This window comes from Bufo bufo, chromosome 3, assembly GCF_905171765.1.
Source record: "Bufo bufo chromosome 3, aBufBuf1.1, whole genome shotgun sequence".
Taxonomy (NCBI): Eukaryota; Metazoa; Chordata; class Amphibia; order Anura; family Bufonidae; genus Bufo; species Bufo bufo.
In genome coordinates, this window is record NC_053391.1 from 319,859,773 (window position 1) to 319,872,210 (window position 12,438).

Consider the following 12,438-nt stretch of genomic DNA (forward strand, 5'->3'; position numbering starts at 1 on the left):
CCGTCTCACAAATACTTTCAGTCAGCGGCAGATCGGCGGATCCGGCGGGCAGTTCCGACGACGGAACTGCCCGCCGGATCACACTGCCGCAAGTGTGAAAGTACCCTTAGTGGATTAGGCAATGCATTATAATACAGAAGTTTAGTAATGCATTGAAAAGGGGTTCAGACCCCCAAAAGTTGAAGTTTCAAAGTACCAATTGTGGGACAGAAATAAATGTTGAAAAAAAGGCCAATACATTTTTTTAATTAAACAAACTAAAATTTGTATATATATATAAAAAAAAAAAACATATATATATTGTAAGAAGGAAGAAGGAGCCGTCATTGACGGAAGATACGTGTCACCGAGGTTCCTGGCCTCAGTGAGGTAAAAAACTGATTTTTTCCTGACGTGTCAGTTCTGTAGTGCAGTCTGACACTTCAGCTGTCAGAATGGCTGTAAAGCCAATCCGGGCCGGTTCTTATTGGGAGCAGCCAAAGAGCAGGGTGGGTGGCTGTTCCCCACGGTTCCAGACCGGGTTTTGGCTGGGATATAAAGACCCAGCCAGCACGTTCAGCTGGTGTGGATTATCCTCCATGACAGAGGAGCTGAGGAGTCTGTGGTTTGAGACACTGAGGCATCTATTTGTGAGAGCCATAGGCTGGGGAAACAGGCCACTAAAGCCTGCTGCGGACTGTGGGTGAAAATCATCTGCTGACCAGGTGAAGTCTTTTTGCACTGTGAACTTTGTGTGGTGTGAACAGGCACCAAAACTGAACACTTACTTTTGGCTTGTTTTCTTGCTATGTGTGAATAAACACTGAACTTTGATTTACAACCTTGGTTTTTGCGTCTGTACTGCGTCCGCTTACCCTGCCTACCAGAGCGAATCCCCACAATATATACACATTGTGGTAATATAAGTAGACTTATTAGGTATCGCCGCGTCCATGAAAACCTGATCTAAAAAAATATCACATCACCTTACCCCTTGGGTTAAAACATTAATACATAAAAACAGAGCCAAACAAAAAAAAAAATTTCACCTTGCCCAATGATGTCTAATAATGAATGCGCAAAAATTATATCTCCCCAAAAAAGGTAGCAAAAAAAACTCTACTCTTTCAGCAAAGAGACCCTGCAAAAACCAATTGGTGGTAAAACAAAAAAAGGTGTATAGAAAATTTAGACAAAAACAGTAATTTTTTTAATTTTTATTACAGCACTGTTGATAATCTGGAGGAGCAAACTGGGTCGGTAGATTCGGATGAGACCGAAATAGAGACTCAGAAATCACCGGATGACGCCACAACAAACCCACAGAGATGTCACAGCAAATTCAGACATCAAGTGGTCCAGAGGATACACCAGCAGAGATCCGTCCAGCACCAAGACGCTGGGGCCGGAATCCTCCTGTGCAAGCACCAACAGATAATCGTGCTGTCATAGATAGTCGAGTACTAGACTATCTAAATAGAAATCAATCAGAGAGCCCTGAGGAATTAATGCTCCAATCTCTGGCTCCATTCCTCTCTCGTGTGCCAGAAGTGCGTCGGCCCGTGTTCATGTCTACCCTGAACACGATCCTTGATATCTTCTCATGGCCCCAAGACCCCGCAGAATTGGTACCTATAATAGAGCAATACAAATGGAGAGTAATTGGAACACCATGGGTTCCAGTAAGCACCCCTGGGCCTCGTCCATCTCTGTCTAGATGCCCTGTTACTTCCCCACCACTGTACAGCCATGATTGGCCAGCAGCTCTTATACTGACCAGATACACCGACGTGAACATGAAGAGGGACGGGCCACCTCCACAAGGCCTGCAGGCCAATTTACTAGGGAATTATTTGACTTGTAAAATTTTATTTTTGTTTTATATATGTCTATCTTCAGACATAAAGTTTATTTTGGTTCTAACGTATTTGTGCAATGTATTTTTTTTAAAAGGGATGTGAAACCTCTAATTTTTTTTAGTACAGTTAGGAGCCTCTATTAAGGCTCTTTCGCACAAGTGGATGCCATGCGAGTAATCCGCTGTGTGAAAGAGTGCAATACCCCGTTCCCTGTGGTAAGCACGGTGATGTAACCGCAGGTGCTGCAGAATGAATATAGAGAAACCTATCTCTGTACATCCAAATGGTATATTTTAGCTTCCTAATACATCAACCTCATAGGTGACATAGTACCCGTATATGGTCCCAGTGTATGATAGGTATGTATCGACCGGGTGACACCAATACCTATCACATACTGGGACCATATCATGATGATATGCCCCAATCTCATACATGAGCTGAAGTCCTGATTTTTATTATAATCATTTCATGGCAATGGTTGATAGTAATAAGGTATTAGAGGGTATCTAATGGCAAAATCAAATTTTAGATTTTAATATGCAGACAAAATAGTTTTTAAAATTTAGATTAGAAAAAAAAAAAATTTCAGTAGAGAATTACATTTTAATTTGACATTGAAAGATACCCCAGCCCGCAAGCCCACGTCGAGGATCCTCATTCTCTTGCAAGTCCCTACTCTAACAATAACAACTTGGAAACGAACTAAACTAAACTAACTGATCAATATTGTTCTGAGTCAATATTCATTTAGGGCCTGCCATGAATTGCTTTTAACTGCCATGACAATGCGCCCTCTGGGCTGATAAAATAGTCAGCATATAAATCACGAATATGCAGGCCTGATGATCCTGGTCTTCCATGCAGCGTCTGGTCCAGGCTAAACGATGAAGAGGTCATGTATTGGTCCAGGTCTGCATCGAAGGAAGCATCATACATCCTGATGAAATTGTGAAAAACACACGCTTGAATCACCAGGGTAGCATTCTCAGGATCCATTTGTATAGATGACATAAAGACCCTCCACTTATTGGAAAGTAGTCCAAAAGCGCACTCAACATAACGGCGTGCACGAGTCAGCCTGTAGTTGAAGACAGACCTCCTTTCATGTAAATCACGTCTTGGGAAAGGGCCGCATCACATGTGGTGTCAGTGCAAAACCTTCGTCAGCCACAATGACAAAAGGAGCCGGACGTCCAGCTGATCCAGACAGTCTTCTTGGCTGTGGCAGGTCGAGTTGGTTGGACTGAAGCCGTTCACCCATTCTGGAAGCACGAAATATTCGTGCATCAGAAGTGCTCCCATAGGCCCCGATGTCGACAATTATAAACTTGTAGTCACTGTCAACCAAGGCCAACAGGACCACAGAAAAATATTGCTTATAATTGAAGAATCGGGACCCTGAGTGCGCCGGCTTCTTCACACGTATGTGCTTTCCATCCAGCGCCCCAATACAGTTTGGAAACTGGGCACATTGTTCAAATCTATGAGCAATACGTAGCCAATCTTGCACTCTGGGCTCCGGCATCACCATCTCTCGAAGTCGCTCCCAGATTACTTTACAAGTGTGTGGAACGATCGTAGAAATGGTAGAAATCCCCAGCAAGAACTCAAAGTGCAGTGAGGCAAAAGAGTTGCCTGTTGCCAGGAATCTGGTAAAAAAAAAAAAGGTTTAAATTAACTCATACATATATGAGGAGGTGGAAAAAAATAAAAGTGTACATACTTTAGAATATTGGTATTTACCTCAAGGTGACAATTAGCCTTTCTTCAGGTGATATGCTGCGCCTCATATTAATGTTCTGGAAGATGAGACCAGGACGAAGAGACTCCAGGAGACGGTCAAAGGTGGACACCGACATCCGGCAAAATAGATGAAATTTCTCCGGGTGTTGCCTCAAGTCGGCGTACAAAGTATGAAAGTTGCCCTTCCTGCACCATTGTCAGACAATGGGGTGAACCCAAAGGTGCTTCCTACTCGGTTCCTCGTCCAACATTGGTGACTGCTGTCCGTATCGCCGAGAGAGAAGCCAGTACAGGAGAACTGTATCCACACGTGTTTTGGGCATGCTGAAGCAACAAAAATGGCCAGAAAGCTATGCAAGCAAAACTGAGGATTCTAACAAAGCACACTACGCTCTAAAAGCAGTAGAAAATGGTGCCTGAGCGATCATGTGACCTTGTTATGTCAGTTTGAAAGGGGTTGGACATTTAAATTTGTCAATTTTTACCCTTCCGTTTTTTTTGTGGACCGTGAAAAACGGATGACACACGGAAGCACCACGTCCGTATTATACGGACTTACGGAACGGAAACGGAAAGATAACTGAAGACATACGGAACACACAGATCCGTGATTTGCGGACCGCAAAACCAATACGGTCGTGTGAATGCTCCCTAACCAGCTCAAAAATAATTTTCAAAGCATCTCTTCTTATTATCCGTGTTGCATCTGTGGTTTTCACAGACCCATAGACTATAATGGACATGAAATAAAACTGTGTGGAAAACCGGCACTCTTCCCCTGGTACAACACTTCAAGAGGAATGTAGACAGATTGGTAGATAAAAATGTGCATTTATTTCATATAAATATCGATCATAAAGGGTATATTGTAGTACGAAGGGGGTGAGGGGGATCTGTATAGGTACAATTCATAAAATGTGTAGAAAAGTGAGGGGGCACACACAAGAGGGAAACACTGAGTGGATGAATAAATGGTAATTTAATACTCTAAAAACAAACCCCTAAAATATACGTAAAACGTACATCAAATTACATATATACTGTGTAGCAGCCTAAAATTCATATACTGTGCTTTTCCTTTCATATTGAATTTCTGCACTGTATTATTTCTTGTTTTACCTATGTTGTTTAAATATATTGTTCTCTGCTGCCATCTGCTGGCCGGAATTTGTATGCTGCACGCCTCGTTCGTTGTCTATAAAGTTTTATTTCTGGGCGTGGTTTTAGCAGCCTTGGGCCTGGTCACTTCCTGTAGCCTTTTTCAGTGCTGCATTCTTTGTGACTGGAGACACACACCTTGGCTTGTGAAGGCATCAGTTTTTGACCAGCAGTTGCCTCAGCAGTTAGCCTCAGAAAAGACATCCCCTGACAGCATCTACTGCATTCCTGTATTGCATCACCGTATGTCACTGCTCTGGATCAAATAAACCCACGTTTGATTGCATCCTCATGGCTTCGTCTGGATCCATCTAACCTGAGCATCTGCCGGTCCGGTCTGCTCCACTGCTTGGATACGAAGGTAGGACAGTCACAAAGTCATTATCAGTTACACCTTCAATCGCCTTCATGTGGGGACAGAACAGTCAAAAACTGCCTTAAAGCCTTATACCACAGTCAATATCCGTCTGAATGTCCAATGCCCGGCTACAGGTTCCCTCAGAGCCCAGTGCCACACTCAGGAACCTCCCCTGCAACAGGCCCACTCCCAGCAAATCTGCCCAGCAACAGTGCATGTCCCATAAGCCTAAGGGGAAGCACGGCGTGTCCGCAGTAGATATACTCTCGCCTGGAAGTCCTCCACTACTCGCCAAGCCACTTTCTACATCCTATATTAACCCTTGCTCGCATGATATAAGAACTGTTCACGCACGCGGGGCCTCCCTCAAACCAAAACCCCGCAATTCACTTAAAACACCTTGGGAAACTCATCGGGGTGCCTCATCTGAGCCGCACAGCAATTTTCAACCCCCAATTCAAAAGTTCATTTTCTTAAAGAGACAGCGCACCTTAAATCAAAATGGCCGAAAAGGACCTTGTACAGTTCCCCAGTGATGAAACAAAGCAAATGCAACCTGATACTGATCATTATGGAGAGCTGGAGGTAGAACCAAGTCACGCGACCAAGGCGCTCTCTCAAACCAACTATAAAGATCACAGAAAACTATCACACCAGGAAAGATGAGCTATGTGACAACCTGGAAGAGCTATGGGAACGAGTTTCCTCCCTCATATCAGGACTTAAGTCCTCCTCAGGCGATGCCACCAGTTTACAAGTTGCCGTCGGGCGGCTGAACGCAGCCCATGAAAGATACAAGAGACTGTCCACAAGGTATATAACCTTTCTAAAAGACTCTAATATTGAAGAATCCCCGTCAGAATTGTGCAAGGCAGAATCAATAGACAGACAAAGAGACGCCATGGTGCTGGATGCTAAAGATAAAGTGGAACTCCGCATCTCTCATTTGCAAGAAACTAGATCACACAGATCGCATTCATCCATACATTCCTCACGGTCCTATAGATCATCATGCTCTAGAAGCTCCACCCTTAGCGACAGATTACTAGAGGCCCGCATAAATGCAGAGCAATCCAAAGTGAGGCGTTCCTTCACCGAAAAAGAAGTCCTTGCGAGGGCAGAAGCACAGACGGCGGCCAAGAGGGCTGAAGCGGAGGCAGAAGCCAAGAGGGCAGAAGCGGAGGCGGTGGCCAAGAGGGCAGAAGCGAAAGCCAAGAGGGCAGAAGCAGAGGCGGCGGCCAAGAGGGCAGAAGCAGAAGCCAAGAGGGCAGAGGCAGAAGCCAAGAGGGCAGAAGCGGAGGCAGAAGCCAAGAGGGCAGAAGCAGAGGCTCGAATAAAGATCCTTCAATCAGAGAGGGAAGAGGAAATTGCATTAGCAAAAGTAAGACTACTTGAGCAAGCATTGAGCCAAGGCCTTGATTCAGTCTGCTTACCACCAGAGGAGATAGACGATCCAGCTGATCGCACCAGCGAATACGTACTGAAACAGTTATCTGCACCACCCCCAGTGTGCAGTACTGTCCAAGCCAACAACACCGAAACCTCCAAGTCAGCTCTACCTGCAGGGCCAGTGACACCCACAGCACCCGAGCAATCCAATAACAGTCGCCCAGACGCGCCCTCTCAAGGGCAGTTATTACAGCAAGATGGCTACCAGGTGTTTCCTGGCCTACCTCCACAGCTCAAGCAGCAGTCATCAGAATCTACAGAGGCTAGACCACAGCTCAACCCTGCAGCAACATCATTCTACCCGGAAGCATCTCACCCTTTCACGCCACGCAGCCTATACGCCCCAGGGGCATCACAAGTTGTCATGGCAACAAGCAGTGAGAAATCAGATATGTCTGAGTTTGCCAGGTTTATGGTGAGCAGAGAGCTAATTAACACCAGTCTCTCAAAATTTGATGACCGTGCGGAGAGCTACAGAGCCTGGAAGGCAACCTTCAAAGCCGCCATCGCCAACCTCAACCTAACCGCAGAGCAGGAGCTCGACCTCTTGATCAAATGGCTGGGCCCAGGCTCCACAAATCGCATCAAGAGCCTTAGAACTGTCTATGTGGGACAAGCAGAAGCAGGTCTCGCTGCAGCCTGGCAGAGACTCGAACGCACCTTTGGCAGTGCAGAAGCAATAGAGAAGGCACTATTCAGGAGACTGCAGAACGTCCCCAAGATCAGTCTCAAGGATGTCCATAAGCTTCAGGATTTAAGTGATTTGCTCATGGAACTGGAGCTTGCCAAAAGAGACCCCCGTCTGTCCGGGCTGTGCTACCTGGATACAGCCCATGGGGTGAACCCAATTGTCGTGAAGCTACCATACAGCCTGCAAGAGAAGTGGGCGGCATCAGTCTCAAGGTACAAAAGAGTGCATGACGTCACCTTTCCCCCATTTATTCATTTCTGTAGATTCATCGATGAACAGTCCCAGATGAGGAATGACCCCAGCCTCGACTTCCTGGAGTTCAATACTACAGCCTCAGTGACACCATCATCAAGGTATGAAAGTATTGTACATAAACACAGAGACTTTAAGAGCAGCGTGAATGTTAGAAAGACTAACCTACCATCATCTGCAGTACCCACTGGTAGACAGTACACTACCTCATCAGGAGACAAGGCCTTCAATCGTGAATGTCCCATTCATAAAAAAACCACACTCACTGAACAAATGCAGAGGATTTAGATCCAAAACAATACAGGAGCGCAAGAAAGTCCTGACCGAGCTTGGGGTATGCTTCAGGTGCTGCGCTTCATTGGAGCACATGGCTAAGGACTGTAAATCCATTATCAAGTGTGAGGAGTGTCATAGTGAAAGACATGCCTCAGCTATGCACCCAACTACACTCACAAGGGACTCACCTGCTGCTGTCACCACCAGTCCTGCTCAAAGTCATGGCGGGGAGCCCCAGAACCACGCTAACACAGCCACTGCTGTTTCCTGCTCATGCTTGGACGTATGTGGGGAGGGCCAGAGTGAGAAATGTTGTGCCCGCATATGCCTAATCAAGGTCTACCCGGAGGGGCTACCAGAAAAGGCAGTAAAAATGTATGCCATCATTGACGACCAAAGCAACCGCTCCCTAGCAGGACCTAAATTCTTTGAAGCCTTTGGTATAAAGGGACCGTCAGAACCCTACATCTTAAACACCTGCTCGGGTCGCATTGAGACTAGCGGCAGGAGGGCACAAGGATTCATCGCTTGTTCCGTCAGTGGAAATACGGAAATACCTCTACCGACGCTGATCGAATGCGATCAAATACCCAACCATAGGGATGAAATTCCTACCCCGGAAGCTGCATTTCACCATCCACACCTAAGGCACCTAGCCAACGTTATCCCACCTATGGACAACAACGCCGAGATTCTACTCCTGCTTGGCAGAGACAATCTAAGGGTACACAAGGTGCGTCAACAGTGTAATGGTCCCGACTATGCACCATACGCCCAGAGACTGGACTTGGGATGGGTAGTCATAGGAAATGTATGCTTGGATCAACCAAGAATCCGCTCATTCAAAACGTACGTGCGTGGAGATGGACGCACAACTTGCATTAAGCCTTGCCCTCATCACTATGAGGTGAAAGAGAAGCCTCCAGACCTCATACAACCACCTGACGACATTCCTCCCTTTGCCGACAACTTGGGAAGATTAGTCTTTCACACAAGCAAGGACGATGATAAAGTAGCTTTGTCAGTAGAGGACAGAGAATTTATCAAGATAATGGACAATGAGTTCCTTAAAGATGAAACCAATCACTGGGTTTCTCCATTACCCTTCCGAGCTACCAGGGTGAGACTCCCAAACAATAGGGAACAAGCTCTGTCTAGATTTAACTCTCTTCAGCATACCATGAACAGTAAGCCTGAGATGAGAGAACACATCGTTGCCTTTATCGACAAAATATTCCGCAACAACCATGCAGAACCAGCTCCATCCTTAGGGAAGAATGACGAGTGCTGGTACTTGCCTTCATTTGGAGTGTATCACCCACGGAAACCTAATCAAATTAGGGTTGTTTTCGACTCAAGTGCCAAACATCAAGGTGTATCTCTTAATGATGTCCTTCTCACAGGTCCTAATCTGACGAATAACCTAGTTGGAGTGCTGATGAGGTTCAGAAAAGAGCTCGTTGCCATCACCGCCGACATTGAACAGATGTTCCACTGTTTCATAGTCAGAGAGGACCACCGGAATTTCCTCAGGTTTCTATGGTACAAGAATAACAACACCAACGCAGAGATGGCAGAATATCGTATGAGGGTACACGTATTTGGAAACAGCCCTTCACCCGCCGTGGCAACTTACGGCCTTCGGTGAACTGCATTAGAGGGAGAATCCAAGTACGGTAAAGACGCCAGAGACTTTGTAGAAAAGGACTTCTACGTAGACGATGGACTCAAATCACTACCGACTGAAGAAGCGGCTATCGATCTGCTCAAAAGGACTCAAAGTATGTTGTACCAAGCTAAACTTAGACTACACAAAATTGCTTCAAACAGCCTGGCCGTTATGAGGGCCTTCGAATCAGGCGATCATGCACCAGGATTCAAGGACATTAACTTGGGACTGGACAGTCCACCTGTGCAGAGGAGCTTGGGCCTCAGATGGGATCTCTCGGCTGACTCCTTCGGTTTTCAGATAAGTTGTGCAGACAAGCCATTCACAAAGCGAGGCGTCCTATCAGTGGTAAACAGCCTATTTGATCCGCTGGGATTTGTAGCGCCCATCACCATACAAGGTAAATCTCTACTGAGACAGTTTTCTGAAACAGTCAAGGATTGGGATACCCCACTTCCCTCCGAGAAAGAGCAAAAATGGGAAGCCTGGAAGCGATCTTTGTGTGCCTTGGATGAGATCCACATCCCGAGATGCTATATTAAAACCTCACTTTCCTCTAGCATAAAGAAAGAACTCCACGTGTTCTCGGACGCCTCCACGGAGGCCATTGCAGCGGTTGCCTATCTGAAGGTGACAGAACCCAATAACCAAAACCACGTTGGATTCGTCTTTGGTAAGGCTAAGTTAGCCCCCAAGCCCGATCATACTATTCCCAGACTGGAACTTTGTGGGACCGTGTTTCGAGTGGAGATTGCTGATTTCATACAACAAGAACTGGCTGTCGACATAGCTGAAGTCCAGTATTACACCGACAGTAAGGTCGTTTTAGGTTACATCCACAATCGGACCAAGCGATTTTATGTGTACGTTAGTAACCGCATAGAGAGAATCAGGAGGTCCTCCAAACCTGAACAATGGCACTATGTACCATCCGAACTTAATCCGGCAGATCATGCCACTAGGCCTATGTCTATAGGTTCCTTTACTAACTCTACTTGGCTTACAGGTCCAGAGTTTCTGCTTGGAGAGGCAGACGAATGTGTACAGAAAGTTTTCAACATCCAGGATCCGGATAATGATCCAGAAATCCGCGCTGAAGTTAGTGCATTAGTCACTGGAACAAAGCAAACTGCCAGCTTCAGTTGTCAGCGCTTTGAACGTTTCTCCAGTTGGATGAGACCCATCGAGAATGTCCCTGATGGGTGAACAGGACTGTATCTAGCTTCGCAGATCTTCTCCATTCCAAGTTGGAAAACAGGACTATCTATGTTTGCATTCTAACATGTTTTCTTTTACAGGTTGTTTATATTTTATGGACATTCGTCATAGTGAAATCCCCAAAGTGAATTTCAGACGGGGAGTGTGCTGTTCCTTTCATATTGAATTTCTGCACTGTATTATTTCTTGTTTTACCTATGTTGTTTAAATATATTGTTCTCTGCTGCCATCTGCTGGCCGGAATTTGTATGCTGCACGCCTCGTTCGTTGTCTATAAAGTTTTATCTCTGGGCGTGGTTTTAGCAGCCTTGGGCCTGGTCACTTCCTGTAGCCTTTTTTAGTGCTGCATTCTTTGTGGCTGGAGACACACACCTTGGCTTGTGAAGGCATCAGTTTTTGACCAGCAGTTGCCTCAGCAGTTAGCCTCAGAAAAGACATCCACATGACAGCATCTACTGTATTCCATCACCGTATGTCACTGCTCTGGATCAAATAAACCCACGTTTGATTGCATCCTCATGTCTACGTCTGGATCCATCTAACCTGAGCATCTGCCGGTCCGGTCTGCTCCACTGCTTGGATACGAAGGTAGGACAGTCACAAAGTCATTATCAGTTACACCTTCAATCGCCTTCATGTGGGGACAGAACATATACACACTATCTCATTAATGATGACGATATCTAGTGTGCAGCAGCCTGCACAATACTGTAGGTGCGATGCGGTCACACAGAGTTCATACAGACAATGTCCTAATTGTGGTTGTAATATATATAGCAACCTATACAGTGCTGTAAAAGCGATGTGGCAGCACAAAATTCAAACAGGCAATGTCCCGGTTGTGGTGGTGGTACTAAATGTCCGGAAAATATAGCACCAATGGATAAATGGGGCACTGCAACTGTTGGGGCAGTGATGTAATGAACACACTATGTCCGAATCAGATGGGGCAATAGTGGTGACTGTATGCCAATGTCCGGTGTTCAGAGATGCGTACAAGTAAAGCACATTTGAACTAGCCTCCAGGTTACTTACAATATCTGGCCGCTTATGATCTCCCGGTCTCACCCCTCCTTGCTGCCTGGCCGCAGCGCTGGTTTCCCAGGTGGCCGTACACGGCCGACTGTGGCGTCCCACGTGACCTGATAATCTGGGGTTCCGGGCGGACGCTTGGATGACGTCACTGCTGTGCGGCGGTAATTTCAAATCTAGAGATAGATCTCTTGCGCTTACAGCTTTTGATATCCAGTTTCTTTATTCTTTTCTTTGAATCCACGCTCACTCTGTAATGCCAGACGCGTTTCAGGGTCTTACGCCCCTTCCTCAGTGGGGCCACAAGAGATCTACCTCTACCTCTAGATTTGAAATTACCGCCGCACAGCAGTGACGTCATCCAAAGGTCCGCCCGGAACCCCAGATTATCAGGTCACGATGGACGCCACAGTCGGCCGTGTACGGCCACCTGGGAAACCAGCGCTGCGGCCAGGCAGCAAGGAGGGGTGAGACCGGGAGATCATAAGCGACCAGATATTGTAAGTAACCTGGAGGCTAGTTCAAATGTGCTTTACTTGTACGCATCTCTGAACACCGGACATTGGCATACAGTCACCACTATTGCCCCATCTGATTCGGACATAGTGTGTTCATTACATCACTGCCCCAACAGTTGCAGTGCCCCATTTATCCATTGGTGCTATATTTTCCGGACATTTAGTACCACCACCACAACCGGGACATTGCCTGTTTGAATTTTGTGCTGCCACATCGCTTTTACAGCACTGTA

At 46.2% G+C, this 12,438-nt stretch overlaps 1 protein-coding gene across 1 annotated transcript; it reads right to left on the reverse strand.

The window, feature by feature from the left end:
• Positions 1-2,952: 2,952 nt before the first annotated feature.
• Positions 2,953-3,700, reverse strand: LOC120993776. Its single transcript, XM_040422248.1, has 2 exons — positions 3,585-3,700; positions 2,953-3,490 (listed from the first exon to the last, which is right to left on the reverse strand). Exons 1-2 carry the CDS (start codon positions 3,698-3,700, stop codon positions 2,953-2,955), a joined length of 654 nt encoding a protein of 217 aa, XP_040278182.1.
• Between the last annotated feature and the right edge of the window lie 8,738 nt (positions 3,701-12,438).